The 23362-nt window shown below is 36.2% G+C and overlaps 1 protein-coding gene and 1 long non-coding RNA gene across 2 annotated transcripts in view; one reads left to right on the top strand and one right to left on the bottom strand.

Moving 5' to 3' along the window:
- Window positions 1-3365: 3365 nt before the first annotated feature.
- On the bottom strand, window positions 3366-20232 carry LOC309662464. The gene is made up of 2 exons (XR_014264708.1): window positions 12122-20232; window positions 3366-11810 (listed from the first exon to the last, which is right to left on the bottom strand). It is a non-coding gene; the product is annotated as an uncharacterized lncRNA (long non-coding RNA).
- A 494-nt stretch (window positions 20233-20726) lies between these two features.
- The window catches only part of KCNH7 (potassium voltage-gated channel subfamily H member 7), a 449505-nt gene continuing 446869 nt past the window's right edge, over window positions 20727-23362 (top strand). The window contains exons 1-2 of the mRNA XM_082465231.1: window positions 20727-20976; window positions 22642-22872. Of these exons, the coding sequence (XP_082321357.1) occupies window positions 20901-20976; window positions 22642-22872 (307 nt within the window). The 5' untranslated portion in view covers window positions 20727-20900. The remainder of the gene's footprint in view (window positions 20977-22641; window positions 22873-23362) is intronic.

The raw sequence follows: 23362 nt of genomic DNA, 5'->3' as shown, positions 1-23362 counted from the left end.
CTCAACCACTGCGCCACCAGGGAAGCCCCCATTACTCTGTTTTTAATGTAGCCTTTCTCAAATACTTGAGAAAATATAAATGATAAATTAGTTAAAATTTTATTTATATTTTGAAATCTACTGGTTCATGTCAAATGTCCTAAGTGCAAGAAAGTCTCCCATGAATAAGTTTTGCACATTTATGAACCACTCTTTCAAGTAACAGAGTTAAGAGGAAGTTGACAGTTAATGACTCTACTAAATTAATTATAAAAACAAAGAGGCAGAAGTAGTGAAAACTGTTTGTTAGAACATACAGTTTTGCAAAAATTATAACTTAAATTAACCCATTTATTCTCTCCCAGAAACTTTCTGTAGGGACTTACAAACATGTTTTATGACCTTAATTGAATTTTCATTCACTGCAAAAGTAATGGCTCTTAAAGTGATACAGTTTAACAACCAAAGAGGTTTATGAACAATTACAGATAATCAAAACATTTGCATCAGCAGATATATTGTATTCTGCATTTCCCAAGTTATAGTTATTGTTTCCTGGTCAGCAAATTATGGGCTATATACAACCATGTTCAGTTCGTAGCAAGGTTGACAAAGCAACAAAAATACTGGTCATATCAGTTGAGTTACTTACCATGTGGTTGATCCTTGTGGCTGATTAATTTTTGATATTGAGTTTTGGTGAGAATAGTGAGAAATCATTATGCTACCCTGGTATAACAGACAGAACGAAAGAAAGTGAAACCGTTGGGAAATCATAATCTAGGTAAGAGTAGTTTTGTGTGTGTGTGTTTATGTATCTTATTAATGTGATTTGATGAGCCTTAAGGTAACAAGATTTGTGGGACATTTGAAAAATAGAATTTTCTCCAAATAATTTCCCAGTATATTTTTTAAACTTTGCTACTAGCAATTGAGTTTTTGATTTAAATATTGAAATTCTAAGGGCTTCTGAAATGTATTGGGTCACTAAGCATCTTAGAAAAATGTGTTTGCCAGAACATCTTCTTTTGGGAATTAGGTAAGGAAGAGTATAGGTGTTGCATAGCCTGAGCATGTGTATTTTTTCCTGGGGCCTTTGCATTTGATGGAGAGGAATGAAACTGGTAAAAATTTCAGACATCAAGCACAACTTGTTTAACAATCTTTCTAGTCACCTTCCAGTTGAGGGTGGCCATGATGCATAGTTCTGATAAGGGATAGTTTGCTAGGTGGAATCTCTAAGACTTTCATTTTTTTAAAGGGAGGGCAAATTCAGGTGGGTATGTCCTTTTATGCCCCTTTTGCCTCTTTTCTTCTTTTTTCCCTAACTCATCGTGCCTGGAATACTAATTAGAGGCTATTTTGCAACCATAAAGAAACAAACATGAGAAAAATAGAAAAGTATAAGATGTGATAACGCTGTACCTTTAATGGCATAGACTTGAGCTGTCCTGCCCAGGACTTCCTAAGGAGGGCTTTTTATGGCCTAACACTGACAGACTTCTGAGTCAAGCACATTAGTTTAGAGTTTTCCGTTGCTTGCAGCCAACTGCAGTTCTAACAGATACACTTTCAGTCACAGAATGCAGAGAACTGCCCCCTCCATCACTTGCTAGTCTTGTTGCAATGCCAAAGTTGATGAGATATCCTGAAATCCCCCAGGAGAATGCCAATGTCACATCGCTTAATATCAGCACTAATGTTAGAAAGTCTTTGTAAAGGTGAACCATTCTAGGACTGCCCTGAAGTGTTATTATGAAAACATATTCAACACAGAAAATACCACACATGAACAAAATAATACCCAACGTGGTTTCTTTCATGGACTATTTAAACAATCATTTAGAGCGAAAAGTTCCCATTTTTATGTCTTTTTTCTCCTAGTTTTATTTTTAGCGTGTTTTGTAATGTAGTGTCTGCCAGAATAAGGTATAAGAAACTCTATTTTGATCCATAATGGTGCATGACAAAATATCATGAAACAAAAGTAAGAAGAATTGAAAGAGGGATTTCTTGACCTGAATGTATTCTTTAGATTATGGTTGATAGCATAATGAGAAATGACAGTGAAAAATGATCTGCCAGAGAAAATGATCCAGTATTATTTGCTACTATGTTGTATTATGCTATGAAATAATAATTCAGATAAAAAATGGTAAGAAAGTAAATCTTTAAAAATACACTAGGAAGAATGTAAGTAGTAGATGAGAATTATTTCCAATGCTTAATTTTATCCAGGGCTAACAATGTTAATGACTAATTCAATGGAACGCCAATTTTGCTATTTAGATTAACTCCCTGTATATAATGCATTAACAGTATTCAGCAAAAGAACTTAATGTAGAAGGCTTGAAATAAAATATTAGTGTCATAAGTTTTATAATTATATTTTGCTCAAAAAGAGACAGAATATTCATTTAGGACAAATTAGAGAAAGAGAAATGAAAATTTGTCTTTGAAAAGATTAAATATGTTCACATTGGGTAAAAGCATCTCAAAGAATTTCCAGATCCAAAGTTCTGTAAAACCTTACTAAAATGTGCATGACTGTGCAGTATGGCTTAGATATGCAGTGTTGGTTAAAAAGAAACATTCAAATTAGTTATCAAATTTAGAAATTTAACAGATTTGGAAGAGGGAGGCTGTTTTAGCAGTTAGTAAGGGCATGAGATTCACATATTAGTTACAAAGCTGGGAAATGAACTGAGCTGAACTCATTTTGTGACCTAAAGCAGATCTCTCCGTCTCAATTTTCTTAGGTGTAAAAGTGAGCTGAGAGAGGTGACAGTCCTTGTTCCCTCACCTGCCTCACTCCATGGGCAGGAAGTTCCCTTCAAAGTCAGTGTAGAGAAGGTTGAAGAGGAAAGGGAACTCAAACCAAACATGAATGCACATGCAGTTGTTTGTATAAACCCTCGATTTTACTGCTATAGTAACAACCACTTGCAACTATGATTATCTTTGATTTATAGTCAAGCACAGCTATTAATTGCAAATATATGCTTCCATTTAGCAGTTTCAAGGTGGAATAGATTTTATATTGCCAGTAATTAGTTTACTTTATTGTATGCACATGCTTATTCTTCTTTATAATGTCATTAAAATGGATGTCAAGTTTGCAGTAAATTATTTCTAGGTACCTTTATAATACCAAGCATATGGTACAATTGTATGTCAACCTGAATGAAACACATCTATATTTGTTTAGAAATAGAATCTTATTGATACTTAGGAAATAAGACTGTTCTTTCATGTTATTGGGGTGAAACAGTTGGTGTGGGGTTTTGGAGGTGCTGTTTTAAATGGTTGTTGGATTGTGTAGTAACAGGGATGGCCATCTTCCAGAAGGGTATGGTGGGCTCATGATTACCTTAATTCCTTCATTCTTTTCTTTCTTTTTTTTACTTTCCTTCCACCCCTGCTTCCTTCCTTTTACCCTTCCTTCAATTCTTCTTTCTCTTTCTTTTTCCTTGTGTATAACCTACTTCTCTTCCTTCATCTGTTTCTTTATCCTTTCCTTGCTTCCTCCATCCCTTCCTTCTCTTTCTTTCTTCCTGTTACCTTTTAATATTCTCTCCTTCCTATCCTCATTTCCTCCTGTCTTTCCTATCTGTCCTGACTCAGTTCCAACCATTGATCCTGCTTACTTCTTTTCCTTCCTTTCATGCATCCTGCCTCCCTTCCATCCATCCATCCATTCATCCATTTATACTATATGCTTTCCTTTTTTCTCTCTTATAACAAACATTCATTGGGTACTTACTGTGTGCCAGATGACATGCCAAATATTAGGAATCCTGAAATAAATAGCACATAGTCTTCAAGGTGATGAATGTGTGTCCACAAGGAGGAACGAAAAATTTAAAACTTATTAGTAAAATCATATAAAAGACTATAGAGAAAGTGGTATGGGTTGGAAAAATGAGGCTTATGCACAAACCTTCATTTCTATCATCCATCTCTACTTTCAGAGACCACTTGAAGATATCTGGTGTAGCCAATAAGCATCCCATCCCTGCTATGATACACTGTGTTAGTCGTTATCACAATTGGGAATTGCCCTCTCTTCAGATCTCAGTTCTTTCTTTCAATAGCCCGTTATATTATCATAAGTTCATTATGAAGAGACCTTGGGTTAGTCAAGCACCAAAGACAGCCCACCTGGGCTTCTCCAATCCTGCACATTCCTAAGAATGGCCTGTCTTCAGGACTTGCCCTTGGTTAGACTCCTGGGAATTTGACCTCTGAGTCCTTGAAATATCCTGCCTGATAAGAATTGTGCTTGTATGCTTGAGGGCTTGGGCCATGCTGTGGTTTGACATCTGGGGTGGTGGTGGACTGAAGACTGAGTAGCTGAGGTCAGTTGCATGAGCACCGCATGCCTATGTGACAAATCTTCAATAAAAACCTTGGATACCAAGTCTTGGGTGAATTTGTCTGGTTGGCAGCACTTCACATGTCCTCACATGGGTTTTCCACTGGGAGGGGACACCTGGAATCTTGCACCTGGTTCTTCTGGACTTCACCCCACGTACCTTTTCCCTTTGCTAATTTTAATCTGTATCCTTTCACTGTAATAAACTATAACAATGAGTATAACAACTTCTTTGAGTCCTGAGTCCTTCTAGTCAATCATCTAGCCTGAGGGTGGTCTTGGGGATCCCTAACATGCCAAGAGGTACCTGCTCCATTCTGCACTCTCTACAGACCACACATTGTGCTATAGTTAGGTAATATGATACCATTGGGAGCAACTGGGTGAAGGTATATGGGAACACTATGTTTTGTTTCTCATAACCATATGTGAATCTGCATGTACAATGATCTCAAAATGAAACTTAAAAAAAAAACCCTCTGAATTCCATGCAGAGTTCAGAATGGTGCATTTTATTTTCCATGAATTATATCTCAAAAAAGTAGTTTTTAAAATCTCTGGATACTGACACAAATATTCTAAGAACTAGAAACACAGGCTACTTCTATCAGTAAGGGGTTGAGATAGAAAAAAAAAAAGTTCTAAATTGCTTTATTACAAAGTCCTATTTCTAGTCCTTCATATATTATAGTAGCCAGAAACGCTGATGCATTCTCTCGACGTTGGTTGCTATTACTAGATCAACTATTCATGCTTTTTCACTTAGGTTGAATGTTTTCCCAAGAGGCTCCTCAATCCCTCTCACAAATAAGCTTCTGTAGGACAGCCCCATCTTTCTTCCAGAAGTACTCGAACATGCTATAAAACCAGTTAGACACAAACTGAAGTCCCTCCTTCAAAATAAAGACAAATTTAATAACCCTACTCAATCAATTCAAATATATTTATTGAATGCTTATTTGAGGCTAATGTTGTATCAGGAGTTGCTGAAGCTAACAAATTAAAAAGATCCATATTTTCATGGGCATTATCGTAGCTCTGCTACTTGCTACCTATGTGATCTTGGTATGTTTCTTAATGTCTTTGAAATTTAGTTTTCTCAACTGTAAAATGGTGAAAGTAAGAGTACTTACCTCATAAGTTATAAGAATTGAGTTTCAAAATATTATATAACAATGCAAAGGAAGTGCCCCAATGGGTGGCAAGGGGTAAATACATCTTGGGCATCAGAAAAGAAGAGTAAAACAATGATTCAAGTGGTCAGGGAATTATAAATATGGTGGGAGTTGAGTAACCTGTAGAGAAATTAGGTGGAGATAGTGAAGGAAACATTAAACACTTGTTGCAAGGGAGGATGTTTGTCATTGGGCTAGAAATGATAGTGAATCTATAGGGCTATGGTAGAAGATGAGGATAGACAGATAAAGTGTACAGTTGTAGAGAACTTTACATAGTAAATAGAACATAGATTTTTTTTCCAAGAAGTAATATAAGGCTATTAAAACCTGTAATATGGGCACAATAAAAATTCGATGTTTCAAAGAATATGAATGTGATATTAACTAGTAGAATGGTTTGAAATTATAATAGTCTGAGAGCAACGAAACAATTTAGGAGACTACTTTATGATCTAGAAGTAAAGTGATAAAAGTCTGAAATCTTAAAGTTTGGAGCCAAGAAATAAAATGAAGGAAAATAAACTAAATATACCATTTTATTATATTATGATAATTTAATCTAATGCATTAATGAATGGTAACAATGTGATCTGTGTGAGAATATATGTTGGCTTTGTTAAAGAGAATATATGTTGCCTTAATGGTTAATTAATAGTCTATAACTGGGACTTCCCTGGTGGCACAGTGGTTAAGAATCCGCCTGCCAATGCAGGGGACACGGGTTCGATCTCTGGTCTGGGAAGATACCACGTGCGGTGGAGCAGCTAAGCCCGTGTGCCACAACTACTGAGTCTGTGCTCTAGAGCCCGTGAGCCACAACTACTGAGCCCATGTGCCACAACAACTAAAGCCCATGCTCCTAGAGCCCATGTTCCACAACAAAAGAAGCCACTGCAATGAGAAGCCCGTGCACCACAACGAAGAGTAGCCCCCGCTCACTGCAACTAGAGAAAGCCCGCGTACAGCAATGAAGACCCAATGCAGCCAAAAATAAAAATAAATAAATAAATAATTTGAAAAATAGTCTATAACTATTACACATATCATAATTTCCTTTCAATGGGAATTTAGGGTTTTCTTCTCAGTAGATGAATGAATGACTCATCAGTAACAATGTATCAAATATACACTGTTAATTTTTTACCAAATTTATTGCACAATGATCTTCAGACTACTCGTTCATTCAACAAATAATTGGGTCTATCCACTACATACTGTATTAGGTATGGTTAAGATATACTCTTTTATTTATAACATAATATTTTGAGAGTTGTAAAGTTTGAGTCTCCTATTTTCTTTTTAATTTCCACAACTGAATAATTATAACCACCACGTTCCTGACATAAAACACTTCCATCATCCCCAAAATTTTCCTCTGGTCCCTCTGCATTCAATCCTCCTCTTCACTTCTAGCTTTTGACAACCACTCATCTATTTCTATTAGTATAGTCTTGCCTTTTTAGAGGAATTTTATTTAAATGGAATCACACAGTTTGTATGCTTTTGTGACTGGCTTCTTTCATTAAGCACAATGCTTTAGAGATGCATACATATTGTTTAGTGTATCAGTATACAGTATTACATTTTTTTCCTGAGTTACGTTCAATTGTGTGAAGAAACCACAACCACAATTCTTTTATCCATTCACTAGTTATTGGACATTTGGGTAATTTCCAATTTGGGTCTATTATGAATAAAGCTGCTTGTAAATATTTACATGCAAGACCTTGTTTGGACTTATGTTCGGTTACATGATAAAATGTATATATGCTTAATTTTATAGGAAAGTCTTTATAAGAAACTTTATAACTTTTGTAAGAAACATTTCAGTAGTGGCTGTGCCATATTTTATTGCTACCATCAAAGAGAATTTCAGCTGTTCAACATCCTCATCAATACTTGGTATTGTCCAACATTTCTTTTTAAATTTTAGCCATTCTATTGGGGGTGAAGTAGTAGTAGTTTTGGGTTTTGATCTATGTTTTGTTAATGATTAAAAATGTTGACCATATTTTCAAGTATTTATTGCTATCTTTATATCTTCGTTATTATAGTGTCTGCTCATTACTCACTAACAATTGCCCATTTTTAATTGATTTTTGTCCTTTCATTACTGACTTTTAAGAAGACTTTATATATTCTGGATACAGGTACTTTACTGGATATGTGCCTTACAGTTTTCCCCAATCTTTGAATTGCCTTTTCATTTTTTGGAAGAACAAAAGTTTATAATTTTGTTGAATTCCAATTTATCATTTTTCCTTTTATAATGTAGCCTTTTTTGTGTGTGTCCTGTTTAAGAAATCTTTGCCTAAGCCAAAATCACTAGGATTTTTTTTACTGTTTTCTTCTATAAATTTTATAGATTTAGCTTTTATAGTTAGACCTATGACCTATTTTGAGCTAATTTATGTGTAAGGTATGATGGAAGGGTTGAAGTATTTTTTTGTTTTTTCCAAATGGCTTCCAATTATTGAAAAGACTATCCTTTCTCCCTTGAATTATCTAGACCCATTTGGTGAAAACCTATTAGTCATATACGTTTGAGTCAATTTCTGAATTCTCCCTTTGGTTCCATTTATCTGTGTCTATTTTTACACAGTGCCACTCTGTCTTCATTAACGTATGATTGAAATCAGATAATGTGCATATTGAAATCAGATAATGTAAATCCTCCCACTGAGTTCTTCACTTTTAAAATTGTTTTGACTATTTTAGGCATTGGGAGTTTCATATAAATTTTAGAATTGACTTGTTAATTTCTATAAAATTATTTTGGGAGTTTTATTTTGATTTTATTGAATCTAGAGATTAAGGAGAATTAACGTTTTAACAATTCTAAGTCTTTTAGGCTCTAAACATTGTATATCTTAGCATTTATTTATGTCTTCTTTAATTTCTCTCAGTGATGTTCAGTAGTTTTTGGTGGATAAGCTTTATTTATAATTTTTAAGTATATCCCTAGGTATTCCATAATCTTTAAGCTATTTTAAGTTGTGTTGTATTTTAATTTGAATTTCCAAATATTCATTGCTATCATATAAAAATGCAACTGATTTTTAAAACTCTGCCTGTATTTTGCAAGCTTAATAAACTCAGTGATTAGTTACAAAGCTTTCTTGGTAAACTACTTAGGATTTCCTGACAAAACAATCATTTACTGTGTGAATGAAGATAGTTTTACTTTTTCCTTTGCAGCCTGTATGATTTTTATTTATTTTTTTCTGCCTTTTTTCAGTGGCCACAACCTTCAATGGAATGTTGAGTAAAAGTTGTGAGTGAACACTTTTCCCTGGTTTCTGATCTCAGTGGGGAAATAATTTAGTTTGTTACCATTAAGTATAATATTTGAAAGAGGCTTTTCACAGATGCCTTTTGTCATGTTGAGGAAATTCCCTGGTATTTCTAACTTAATGAGAGTTTTTTTTTTAATGCCAAGTTGATATTTGATATTGTCAATTTTCTACATCTATTAAGAACACCATTTTTTCTTTTTAATGTCAATATAGTAAATTATACTGATTGATTTTTAAATATCAAACCAACTTTAAATTCTTAAGAGAAACTCTAATCAGTTCTCTAAAATTTGGGTGAGGGAAGGTTTGCATCTATGTTCATGAGAGATATTTCTCTAAGATTTCTTGTGATTTCTTTATCTGGTTGCAGTACCTGATTGCTGTTTTCATGATCTGGGGACTTTCCCTCTTCTTTCTGTAAAAGTTTCTTTAGAATTGCTATTATCCCTTTCTTAAATGTTTGGTAGAATTTACCAATGAAGCCAACTGAAACAAATTTTTTTTAGGAAAGTTTTAAGGAGCTATTCAGGTTCTCTATTTCTTTTTGAGCAAGTTTTCTTAATTTATGTCATTCAAGGTTGTGTGTATTTCATCTTATTTGGTAAATTTGTTGGCATAAAGTTTTTTTTATAATTTTAAAAATTAAATGTCTATAGGATCTGAAGCATTGATTCCTCTTTAATTCATGATATTGGTAGTTTGTGTTTCTTTTTCTTTATTCCAAATCTATCTGGCTAAAAGTTTACCAATTTTATTGCTCTTTTCTATGAGTCAGTTATTATTTTCATTGATTTTCTCTATGGTTTTCCAGTTTCTGTTTTATTATTTCTGCTTTTATTTTTTATTTTCCTCCTTTATGCACATTTTGTAGGAGTTTTGTTTGGTACAGTTTTTGGCTGTTGTTTTGATTTTTTCATTTCTTAGGTGAGAAGCTTAGATTTTTGATTTGATAATTGTTAATGAGCATTTAATTCTATAAATTTCCCTTTCAGCTCTGCGTTAGTTGAATCTCACAAAGATTGATATGTCATTTTTCTTTTTTCAATCAGTTTGAATTATATTCTAATCTTACTTGTGATTTCTTCTTGACTGTATCAGTCTGGGTTCCACCAGATAAACATATAGATAGATAGATAGATAGATAGATAGATAGATAGATAGATATTATATATAAAACATATTTAGTGCAAGGGAAAATAATTGGCTTAAGTGATTGTGTGACTGGCTAGGCAGTTCCTACATTTGTAGGGTAGGCCATCAAGGAAGGGCAAGCTGGAACTCTTGGGCATGCCCTAAAGCAGCAGTCCACAGGCAGAATTCAGCCTTCTTTAGGGAAACCTAAGTTCTGCTTTTAGAGCCTTTTAACTGATTGAATCAGGCTCACTCTTGTTGTATAGTGTAATCTTCCTTACTTAAAGTAAGTAAACTGATTATAAACTTTAATTACGTCTATAAAATGCCTCCACAGCAACCCTCAATTAGTGTTTTATTGAATAATTGGGAACTGTAGTGTAGTCAAGTTGACACATAAACTGACCATCACATTGACCCAATAATTGCATGGAAGTAAACTTTTAAATTTCTAAATATTTGGGGACTGTTTATATATCTTTCTTTTTGCACTGTAGTTAATTCCATTTAGCCAGAGAACATACTTTGTATGGTTTAAATATTTTTACATTTATAGAGCTTATCTTGGTGATTGTTTATCTCGGTGATTTTTCCTTGAGCGCTTGAAACAAGTGCAATTTCTCTTACTCTCCGGTGGAGTGTTCAACAAATGTCAAATAGCTTAAATTTGTTGATAAGTTTGTTCAAGTCTTCTATATCCTTACTGAATTTTTGTATACTTTTTCTATCTTCTATTATAAGAAGAGTGTTGACATTTCTAACTATAATGATGGACTAGTCTATTTCTTCTTTTCCTTCTATCAATTTTTTTGTTTAAAAGTTTTGTAATAACAGTTTTAATGAGATATAATGCACACACCATAAGATTTATCCTTTTAAGGTGTACAATTCAGTGTTTTTTTATTATTATATTCACAGAGTTGTGCAACAATCATCAAAATCTAATTTTAGAACATTTTTATCACTCCAAAAATAAACCTTATACTCATTGGAGATTACTCTCCATTCCTCCCTCCACTAGTCCGGGGCAACCACAAGTCTAATTCATAACTCTAGCGACTTGTCTATTCTGGACATGTCACCTAAATGGAATCACACACTAAGTAGCTTTATGTGCCTGGCTTCTTGCACTCACCATGATAGTTTCAATGTTCATTCACTTTGTAGTATATATCAGTATTTCATTCTTTTTATGGCCTAATAGTGTCCGTTGTATGAATATATCACTTCTATTCATTATTGATTCATATATGTTAAAACTTATTATAAGTGAATAAGATTGTTATATTCTCTGATGAATTAATGTCTATCATTATGAAGTGTCCTTCATTATCTCTGGTAATAGTTCTTGTTCTGAAATTCACTTTGTCTGATAATACAACAAGTCCCCTACATACAAATGAATTCCATTTTGAGAGCGTGTTCGTACATCCAATTTTTTCATTAAGTCCAACAAAGCTGACCTAGGTACCCAACTAACACAATCGGCTATATAGTACTGTACTGTAATAGGTTTATAATACTTTTCACACAAGTAATACATAAAAGCAAACAAACACACAAAAAAAAACATTTTTAAGCTTACACTACAGTACCTTGAAAAGTACAGTAGTACAGTACAACAGCTGGCATACAGGGGATGGCAATCGAGTGAACAGGCAAGAAGAGTTACTGACCGGAAGAGTGAGGGGAGGTGGGAGATGATAGAGCTGAGCGATCGTCAGCAATAGGGGATGGAGGGCAAGCTGAAATTTCACTCACGCCTGACGTTGATGGAACGCATGTTTGCATCTTTGAAAGTTGGCAACTTGAAGGTTCCTATGTAGGGGACTTACTGTATAGTAATTCCACCTTTTTTTTTTTTTTAAAGGTTTTATTTATTTATTTATGGCTGTGTTGGGTCTTCGTTTATGTGTGAGGGCTTTCTCTCGTTGCGGCAAGTGGGGGCCACTCTTCATCGCGGTGCGCGGGCCTCTCATTATCGCGGCCTCTCTTGTTGCGGAGCACAGGCTCCAGACGCGCAGGCTCAGCAGTTGTGGCTCACGGGCCTAGTCGCTCCGCGGCACGTGGGATCTTCCCAGACCAGGGCTTGAACCCGTGTCCCCTGCATTGGCAGGCAGACTCTCAACCACTGCGCCACCAGGGAAGCCCAGTAATTCCACCTTTTGAAAATAGTTAGTATGCTCTATATTTTGCTATTCTTTGATTTTGAACCTATTTGCATCTTTATATTTAAAGTGAATTTGTTGTAGCCAACAATAGTTAGTTTGTCAAAGGCAGGTTGACAAACTCTGCCTTTTAAATGGAATGTTTAGATGAGTTACATTTAAATAATTATTGGCATGATTGGGTTAAATCTATTACATAGCTATTTTTTTGGTCCTATCTGTTCTTGATTTCTTTTCTCCTCTTCTTTTGTATTTGTTTGGAATATTTTTTTATGATTCTACTTTATCTTTGTTCTTGAATGATTAGCTATACATCTTTATTGTTTTTATACTGGTTGCTCTAGGGTTTGCAATATATACTTTTAGCTTATTACAATCTAAGTTAAAATAATATACTGTCTCACAAGTGTTATAAGAAACTTTAAAAAATATGTTTTCATTTCCCCCCTTGTCCTTTGTTTTGTTATTTGTAATATTATTTAATTCTATATTGTTATAAACCTCAAAATTCATTGCTATTGGTCTTACTTTAAACATTAAGTTATCTTTTTTTTTCATGTTAATCTTATGATTATCTTTATTTTAAAAGATTACCTGGTTGATGGGGAGGTTATTTTATTTATTTCTTTTTTTATTGAAGTATAGTTGATTTGCAGTGTTGTGTTAGTTTCAGGTGTACAGCACAGTGATTCAGTCATGCATACATATATCTATTCTTTTTCAGATTCTTTTCCCTTTTAGGTTTTTACAAAATATTGAGTATAGTTCCCTGTGCTATACAGTAGGTCCTTGTCGGTTATCTATTTTATATATAGTAGTGTGTATATGTTAATCCCAAACTCCTAATATATCCTTCCCCCTTTGGTAACTGTAAGTTTGTTTTCTATGTCTGTGAGTCTATTTCTGTTTTGTAAATAAGTTCATTTGTATCTTTTTTTTCTTTTTTAGATTCCACATATAAGTGATATCATATGATATTTGCCTTTCTCTGTCTGGTTTACTTCAGTTAGCATGATAATCTCTAAGTCCATGCAAGTTGCTGCAAATGGCATTGTTTCATTCTTTTTTATGGCTGAGTGATATTCCATTGTGTGTGTGTGTGTGTGTGTGTGTGTGTGTGTGTGTGTGTGTGTGTATATATATACACATATATATATGGTGTATCTTCTTTATCCATTCATCTGTCAATGCACATTTACATTGCTTCCATGTGTTGGCTATTGTAAATAGTGCTGCAATGAACATTGGGGTGCATGTATCTTTTCGAATTATAGTTTTCTCTGGATACATGCCCAGGAGATGCAAGATCATATGGTAACTCTATCTTTAGTTTTTTAAGGAACCTCCATACTGTTCTTCATAGTGGCTAGACCAATTTACATTCCTACCAACAGTGTAGGAGGGTTCCTTTTTCTCCACTCCTTCTCCAGCATTTCTTATTTGCAATCTACAGATTCAGTGCAATCCCTATCAAATTACCAATGGCATTTTTCAAAGAACTAGAACAAAAGAGTTTAAAATTTGTATGGAAACACAAAAGACCCCAAATAAACATTCAGTTATCTTGTTAAAAAAGTTTTTAAAAATTGTGGGGAAAGTTATTTTGCCCTTAGTTTTACCATTTCTTGTGATGTTCATTATTTTGTACCATGCAGTTTTTCTTCTGATAGGATTTCTCCTTCTGGAAGATATTCTTTTAACACTAATCTTACTACAAGTCTGCTAGTAATGAATTCTCTTGGCTCTGCCTGAAAAAGTCTCTATTTTGCCTTAACTTATTAAACTTTTACTGTATAGTGAATCTTAAATTGACAGTTTTTTTGGGGGGGTTTATTTTGTTGTTGTTATTTTTTTAAGTAGTTGATGGATATTGCTACATTATATATCTACTAGCATAGATTCTGATGAAAATTCTCCCTTGTATGGAATACAACCTTTTTTCTTATCACTGTTTCTAAGATTAAAAAAAATCTGTATCAAACGTTATTATTAATTTGATTACAATGTGTGTCTTGGTGTGGTTTTCTTCATTTTTCTTCTGTTTGGACTTTATTGAAGTTTGTGTATCTCTGGATTCAAAAATTTTAAGTAATATTTAGCCATTACCTTTGAAATAATTTTCTTACCCTGACTCCTCTCCCCTGCTGACTCTAATTATATGTAGTTATATGTACATTAGATCACTTGATTTTTGGAGAGTTTCCATTGCTATGTCCTCAATTTCACTGATTTTTTTTTTTTGGTAACATTGAATTGCTTTTAATCTCATCTAGTGTATTTTTTTAAATTTTAGATGTTATATTTACATATCTACAGTTTGATTTGGATCTTTTTTATATCTTCCATTTCTTTCTTCATCAAGTTCATGTTTTCCTCTACCTTTTTGGACATAGGTGGTATATTTACAATAACTGTGTAATGTCTCTGTAAGCTACATGCCCAGGAGTGGGATTGCAAGATCATCCATCCATTCAATCATCCATTTCCTTTCTGGTTGCTTCTAGTGATTGATTTCTCTCCTGCTTTTTTGCATGCCTGATAGTATTTGGTTGGATGCTGGACATTGTTAATTTTGTGTCTTGTGGTATTGGATTTTGTTGTAGTCCTTTAAATATATCTGGGTTTTATTCTGGGAAATAATTAGTATATCAATATAATCCCTTTGAGACTTGCTTCTGAGCTTAGTAGATCAGTCTCTCCTTAAGGTTTAATTTCACCCCTTTATAAACACAAGTTTATGAAGACTCTGACCAGTGTTCCATGCAATGGTAGGTTTTTCACTTTAGATGGTAGCATAGCAACTATTCCCAATCCCATATAAGCTTTGGTAATTGTTCTGTGCAATACTTTTCTTAGTTTCTCCCTTTGGTCTTGGGTAGTTTCCTTACACACTTGTGAAAATCAGTAGGCAGACAAAAACTTGAGTTGACACCTATGCAGGTATGTGGACTTCTCTTTCTGTGCAACTTCCTCCTCTCCATGATTCTGCTCTGTAAATTCAAGCTGCCTTGATTTCCCTGAACTCCAAACTTTGTTTCTTCAATTTAATCCATTGAGCTCTGATGGGATTCCCACTTCATGCATTGTGATCTGGAAATTCTTAGCTGGTAAGCCAGGGCGGTCACAGAGCTCACCTTGTTTTGGCTCTGCACTGAAGAACAGTCTTCTGCACTCCTTGTTGTCCAATGTCTGAACACTGTTGTTTTCTATATTTTGTGCAGTTATATAGTTGTTAAAAGTGAGAAGTTAATCCTGACCCCATTACTCTATCATGAATAGATGTGAAAGCCCAAGTGATAGCTTTCACGTTATTTAAGTTTAGGAAAAAGCTGGTTCATAGTATTCAGATTTGCTAAAATATTATAGAATTTCTGTAGTAGAATAAATATGTCCACAGATATAGCGACACTTTTTAAAAATAACTAAAGCAGACTTCTTCCAGAAAAGAAGCAATCCAGCCTAGTGTAATTCTAGGAAAAAAAATATTTCCACAAAGTTCAAGGATCAATTAAAATTAGGCTTAATGAATATAAGAAATAATTAATCTGGGTAATGATACAAGTGCATTTGTCAACTAAGAAACAATTTAAAGATGTACTGATATAAAAGAAATTTCATACACTATCTTAGTCTTCAAAAAACTGTAATGTGTAACAACTGGCTCATTTTTACATCAATGTGCTAAATTATTTATTAAATTGAGTCAAGAAATTATTCTCTAAAACAACCTTACCCAGGTACCCAGTCAAATCTCTCTATGTACATATATATGTATATATATATATTTTTTTTCAACAAACTTAAATTTCTAGGTTTATTTTTTCATAAATTGTAGGAGCTCAGTTTAGTCACTAGCTATTTTAAATGTCAGTTATTGACGAATGTATTAACACTGCACATATGAAAAGATTCTTTTTTGCAGAAATAAGTGTCATGTTTTAGGGAAGTGTCTACCAACACCTTATTCCTCACAGAGAAGATGTCTAAACGTACAGTAAGACTTACATGTAATCAATGAGATGAGCCAAATATTAACCATTTGGATAAAAACTATAATGTGGAGTATGTTATCACAAAAGTATCTCAGGTGAAATGAACAATAGCCATTTGGATTAAAACTAATATATAAAACACGTTATCAGAAAAGCATCTAAATTTTCTGAAGGAATATTCAAGTTTCTAACGAAATCTGTTACGTTAATATGTTAGGAACAGTCACCGGTATCAGTCCCAGTCACTTAGACTAATGAATATGAGTACAATTCACCTACCCGTTCTTACTTTTCATGCCCCTCACCCCACCACGCACAACTAGCACGGCCTTAATATAAATTAGTTAAGTCCTATATGTTAATGTTAATATTGTTAATTTACTAATTTTAGATTGTAGAACAGCTGTTACTTAAATGTTCACTGCCTGCCAGAGTTTATACTAAGCATTTTATATCTGTTTTCCTGGTTATTCTTTACACGCAACTGAAAATTGGGATTATACTGATTTTAGAAATGAAGCTCTGAACAAGAGGGCTTAACTATTTTTATTGGTTTCTGCTGTAAATGGCAATTTCAGGTTAGAGCCCAGTTTTTTTCCTGCCTTTTTCACTAATCCATGCTGTAGAGAAATATTGTTATTTTAATTGATGCCCTTAAAATTTCTGCCTCTTAAGATATTGTAGAGCTACATATGATAATACAGGCCAAAATTTGCCTAACTTGTAATTGTAAAGTCAGATGTTTCTTAGGTTTAATGTGACCCAGTTACTACGATAACACCCAGGATTCCCATAGAAGGCCACATTAAAACAGCATTTGTAATGCTGCATTGTGGTCATTAGATCATTAAACTATTTTTGCCAAATTGAGATAACTTCACATTAATTTCATTGATTTATATTCTATGCTATTGAAAAATATGAAACAAATTATATTGTTTATTTGATCTCAAAAAGTTTTCATTCTCTGTCAGTATAAGAATGCCACTTAAATATCCCATAATGGTTGCTACAACTTCCTTAAAGATTCAAGCATTAATGTATGATACTTAAATAATTTCTAAAGTAGGATTCTTAAGCAGGGCTCCATTAATTCTGTGGGCTTGCATACTTGCAAACATAATTTTGTGTGTATGAAATTTATGGAGTACTTACTATGTGGTAGGCATTGTTAAAAAGTTTCAACATACTGTAAATCCTAAACTACTTAATTTAAAGTAACAGAGACAAGTAATTTTAAGAATACATCTGAATCTATTCTCTATCCTCACCCATAAGTATACTGTGTTCAGTGTTAAACTGTACACTTGATAGGATTTCAGCAGTGGAACGTATATGCTTTGCTCAGTATTTGGACTTCCAAAAAAAGTCCCAAATTGCTAAAAACTTATGAAACCTGGCTTCAACACAAAATCTAAAGTTCATTTTTATAGAGGGTGGGACTGAAGGGAGGGGTGATTTTCCAGCCAGCAAGCAGCCATGATGGCCATCTTCTCGTTTGATTCTATTATTGGCTGAATATGGATTGATGTACTTGTCGCCACTGTACCAATGTATAATGCATGAACACGATTACTGGGGTAATTTAGAAACAGGATGCCTTTAATCTTCTGCTCAGATCAATCAATTACAATATATAGGTTGTAGAATGTCCTATGATCTTATACTGAATCCTTAATAGAACTAATCTTAGAGCTAAATGAAGTTGGAAAAAATGTGAAGCCCACAGTGATTGCTCATATGAACACAGACAATGGAACTTTAACCATCATATGTGTAATTACCCAGAACCAATGAACAGAGACCACACTGAAGGTGGTAGGGACAGAAAGAATACTTTGGGGAACAAAAAGTCACTTTTCAAAAGTCACTTTTCCTCTTGAAGAAGCCACTTTTCCTCCCTTAAGGTGGAATTTCAAGGGTTTCCAGACTCAATAATCTGTGAAAGTTTGTATCAGACTCATAACTAGAGACATTATGCACTGTTACCTTCTGCATGTCAATACATCTTGTCATATGACAGATAAATGTGTTCCAATGTGTGCATTTGGAAATGCCCGTTTCTCTTTAAAGCAATATTCATTCACTGAATTTACATGTGATTTGAAAAAATAATTTTACCATACAACATTTCCATAGCTTAGCGTTGTGTTATTATGCCTTTACAGTGTACATGAAACCTTAATTACAATGCACACAATGTGTGGTTTGTTCATTTTTTTCTGGAGTCCTTGATGCATTTTGGGAGGAATACATTTGAGCTTGGGTTCAGCTGAGAAGCTAAGTAGAAAAAGAAGGTATTTTAGAAATGGGACGCAAGTAGCGTTCTGTGTTTCTGCGGACATCCGGTGAAGGAAAACAAGCAGTGTATGTGAACATATCAGGGACACTTGCCTGAGTTTGCAGTTCTATTGTGTGTGGCTGGATGTAGACAGAGAGCAGTTGCTAACGACATAGTCAGAGTCAGCACCATGGATAGCTCCACACGTTTAGTACCTGGGAGACAAGTCTTGTCGTTTCACAAGCCCAGCTGCAGTCAGCAAACAGAAAGATCTACTTTTACTGAAAACGGGGAGAAAATAAAGCCGTACATTGGAGGAGCGTGCCTTTTTATATTCCGAGAGAGGGAACTTCACGGATTCAGGAAAGCTCAAGCTACCATAAGAGCCTAAGGGTTGTCATAGATTTCTTCTTTTTAAGTAAATCTAACCGGAGAATTCAACATTCCCAGGCAATGCTTCTGATTTATTTTCATTATTCTGATAGGAAAGATTGAGAATTGCTTAGGCTCTTGTTTTATTTTTTTTTTTCTTTTCTTTTTTTCCCCTTGGCTTGTGTTTTCTGGAGCATAAGTAAAAGTTATGTTTATTTCCTCGTTATTTATTACAATCCACATGATTCACCGTCTTAATTTAACCCTCCTTCTCAGCCCTTTGCAGTTCCATTCTCATTTTTTTTCACTTCAGACTTCGAGGTTGTAACTGAAAAATTATGAACCCGAGTTACTCAAGGCACAGGCAAAGCAGGCTAATGGACTGCGAGAACACCCAAAACTCCATCATGCAACTAGGTGTTTTGATAGGACCCTTATCGCCAGCAGAAACAAGAGATTTTTCCGTGTTCTAGTTCTGTAGGTTGTAGTGGTGGCAAATTCCATTTAGAGAAAGGGGCGTGGAGAGGGCTGACCACTTGGTTAAGGGAGGAGATGACATAAATGAAGGGAAAGAAGCATGAAAAACTAGAGAAACAACTTAGAAAACACCCTCCCTTGGCATGGCTTGTAACATGTGATTTCCTAAGTCTCCAGGAGGACTGTTTGGGCAGAAGTGTATGTATACCATGAGGTTCCCGTGTTGGCAGGCTCTGAGAAGCGAGAGCAGAGAGGACTATTCTCTCCCCTGAACCCTTTCCTATCATGTACGAGATGATTTCTTAGAAATGGTAGAAGAAAGCAGAATGGTGTCCCTAGTGTGTTCAGGAGATGAGTGGCATGGGAGGTCACACCAAGGCTGGTAACTCTTAGCCCCACCCACCTTTTGTTCCTGCCCCCTCTTGCCCAGCCTCGCCCATTTCAAACTCCTTCCTTGTTTTCTACCAGTTGCTTACACAGTCTTTGGCCTTCTTATCTTTCTCGCAAGCTGCAGCGCGGAGAGACCTCATCACCCCCAACCTTGCAACTCCTCAGGGGTTCAAGCAGTGAAACCGGGCATGCTCAGCACGGCGCCAGCAGCCTCCAGGCTTTGGGAGGCGCGGCTCAGCGCCGGGCTGGGACAGGAGTGCCAATTCAGCCCAGGCTTCAGCACCCACCTCCGCCGAGCCCAGGCTTCCGAGCTGCGCCCTGAGGCGAAACCTGCACCCTTCAGGGGTTCATCCTCAATCTTCAACCTCCTGAGCCACCAGGGCTTAGAAATAGTCTTCACTGAGGGACCGTTTTCCCACCTGTCTTTTCTTTGCAGCTAAGGGTGTTTTAGCTACCGCGGCGTGAGGAGCTCAGGACTGGGGCCCTGGGGCCGGTGGCCGTGGAGATCACCTTCCCAGAGTAGCTGTTTGTCACTGAGTTTTGGAGATTTCTTGGCTGGCTTCCGCTAAAGCACGCTTGAGTAATCAGAGCTGTGGCGGCGCCCAAGCTCCCGGGATAAAGGCAGCGCGCGCTTGTGTGTGTGTGTGTGTGTGTGTGTGTATGTGTGTGTGTGTAGGGGGAGAGGGCGGGGATAGAAACGTCAACCACCGCCACCCCCCAGCCTCCTTGTCTTTCTCCCTTTCCTGCAAAAGCCGCCCAAGTCTTCCGTCCCGCCGCTGCCTCCCCCCCCCGCGCCCCCCCCCCCTCCTTAGCCATCCTCGCAGCTCTGGGCCACCGCCAGGTTAAGCCCATTTGCGCTGGGAAATCGACGCTGTTTGGGAGAAGAGAAACAGATCGATTGCCCTTGTGACTCCCCGCCCCCCTCCCCACCGCACCCCGCCCCCCACCGCTCCCTCCCTCCCTCCTTCCCTCCCCTGCCGCCTCCCCTCACCCCGCCTCCTTCCCGCTCCCCACCCCCAAAGCCTCTCCCCCGCGGCAGTCCGGTGCGAGGCCCCCTCCGGAAGGTGAGGGGAATGGATTGGACTCCGGTGGGGAAAGCGGGTGTCTAGAAGTGGTGCTAATGGGAAGAGATTTCTGGTTTCAAAAGAGGATGCTCTGCCACAAAGAGCGGCTCGCGCGCTGGCCTGGGCTCTAGCCGAGGAGAGATCCCGGGAGAACTCCGGAGCTCGCGGGGAGCGCTCCTCGGAAGACCGGGGTCAACATGCCCGTTCGCAGGGGGCATGTGGCACCACAAAACACATTTTTGGGGACAATCATACGGAAATTTGAAGGGCAAAGTAAGTTCATTTGTTCTCTTCTCTCTCCCTCGCTTTCTGCTTCGATAGTGCACTTGGCGTCCGCCGCTTCCAAGCTGAGGAGACGGCAACTCCGGGGCTCTGTCAAGTTCAGAGGCTGTGAAACCGAGTCAGGAGGTTCGAATGGCAGCGCGAGTGTTCTGCCTGTGATATTAATTGTGATTTACATTTTAGATTATGGTCTCCATTATAGGAGGCAATTTGATCCTCCTCTCCCACAGCTCCATTATCTGCCTTGCCCCTTAATGTCCTACTCTTCTACTATCTTACAGGGAACGTACTAGTGTAACATGGGTTTATATTTTGTGGCCGTTTTATTGTAGACTTTCCGAAAGTCGGGAGCAAGGCAGAGCATACTATTGGAACAAGAGAATGTTAATGGTAGCAGCGATGTAAATGGCTATGCAAACTGTATTTTATTACCTTGGTTAAATTGCAAGGCTGTGGTATGACAGGGATGGTTGCTTTTGCTAGTTTATAGGAGCTAAACTTTGCATTGAATCAATGCAAATCCCAAGCTGGATAATTTGGGAAAAGTAATATCTGATCCGTGTTGATTCCCAAGGCAAACAGTTCATTATTTAAAGAATATTTTTGTCCCTTCATTATCCCCTTAAATTTCCACTAGAAATTTAAAAACTGAAGTGTAATAAGTAAATCGCACAAAGACTGAATGCAGAGAAATGTAATATTCTCATATGCACTAATTATGAGGAATAAATAATTGTTATATAAATACATTAATTTTAGATCCTATACTTGTTAAATTTATATTTGACATTTCCTTAAAACTACATTAACACATTTATTTTTGTACATTATGCAGTTATTTTGGCACTGCATTTAGTGATGGGAGGATATAGTACTTTGTGTTCAAAATAAACTTGTGTATCCTGTTTCATATTTTATTTGGAAATAGTAAATATAATTTGTGCTCAGAATTAATAAGCCCTTTGTACTAAAATCCCTACTACCATACAAAAATGCAGGGTCCCCCAAAGTAAATGTGAAAAGGTGATAACATGATATTTACTGTGTGTGTGTGTGTAAATATTTTTGTCTTCTGGATAATACATATTATGAAAAGGTGAACCTTTGCATTATTAAACTACTAATTAATGTAAAATAATTTCATTGCTAATAGTTTTTTTTTTTTTTTTTTAACATGATGTGTGTAGTATGCCTTAGAGAGATAGAGAAAAGCCAAATCCAGGAATAATAACTACTTTAAGAAAGTTGTACTCTAAGGGCCAAGGTTGAAATGAGGAACCTGACAGCTACAGGATGCTTCACTGTTTTGCCTTCTGAAATACCTTACAATTAAATGGCATTCTGGAACTATCAATGGGCCAGCTGCTTATCTGAGTGTGCATTAGGACCCTTGAGAGTCACAGGGCTTGAGAACTAGACTATTTGGGAAATGATAGTCTCAAAATTTGAAGAAAAGCTTCTTAATACTTTTTGTTAAAACTACTTAGGACCATTAATTTCTTATTTAGAGTTTTTTTTTCCTTTTAAAATCGGGGCAGTTAGCAATTTGGGAAGCACCTGCATTTCAGATCTCCTATTATGCAACAAATTGTTCCAGTGTTTATGAGAATCTTGAGGAAGCTTTTTAAAAGATGCCCTACTATCTTTTCATTACAGATAAAAAATTTATCATTGCAAATGCCAGAGTGCAGAACTGTGCCATCATCTACTGCAACGATGGGTTCTGCGAGATGACTGGTTTCTCCAGGCCAGATGTCATGCAAAAGCCATGCACCTGCGACTTTCTCCATGGGCCCGAGACCAAGAGGCATGATATTGCCCAAATTGCCCAGGCATTGCTGGGGTCAGAGGAGAGGAAAGTGGAGGTCACCTACTATCACAAAAATGGTAAAGTTTATCTATTTAAGATTCCTTGTGTTTTATTCCATTAAAATGAAATTTTGACAATTGATTACTGAAAGTTCATAGTCAGAGAAGCCCCTAATAGTCAATTGGAGATATATGATTTGCTTGTAGTGTTGCAGGATTCAAGAAATGTGGAGATTCTCATTAGTGGACTAGTACGGACAATTTCTTTTTTGAATAAGGGTACTCTGTACTCTTCAAAAGTCCAGTAACTTAATGTCACTGAGGACAAAATGCCACAAATCAATCTTACTCTCTTCCCTAAGGAATAACTTAAAAGTCAATAATTTCCTGGTTGCGCTGATATGCATTTAGTAGGAGAGAAATAAGGTTTTATTTGCTTGAACTTGAAAATATTTCACAAAGTCTTGTAGAAAAATGTATATCTGAAACTAAGACTGTTACTGTTATAGATGTTTCTTGGCTCTTCAGCTTTATTTGGTAGGCAACACCTCTTGTTTCTTTTGATCCT

This window comes from Balaenoptera physalus (assembly GCF_965194825.1).
Source record: "Balaenoptera physalus genome assembly, chromosome: 6".
Taxonomy (NCBI): Eukaryota; Metazoa; Chordata; class Mammalia; order Artiodactyla; family Balaenopteridae; genus Balaenoptera; species Balaenoptera physalus.
Note: the sequence above shows the minus strand (reverse complement) of the source record. Positions and strands in the feature narration are given on the sequence as shown.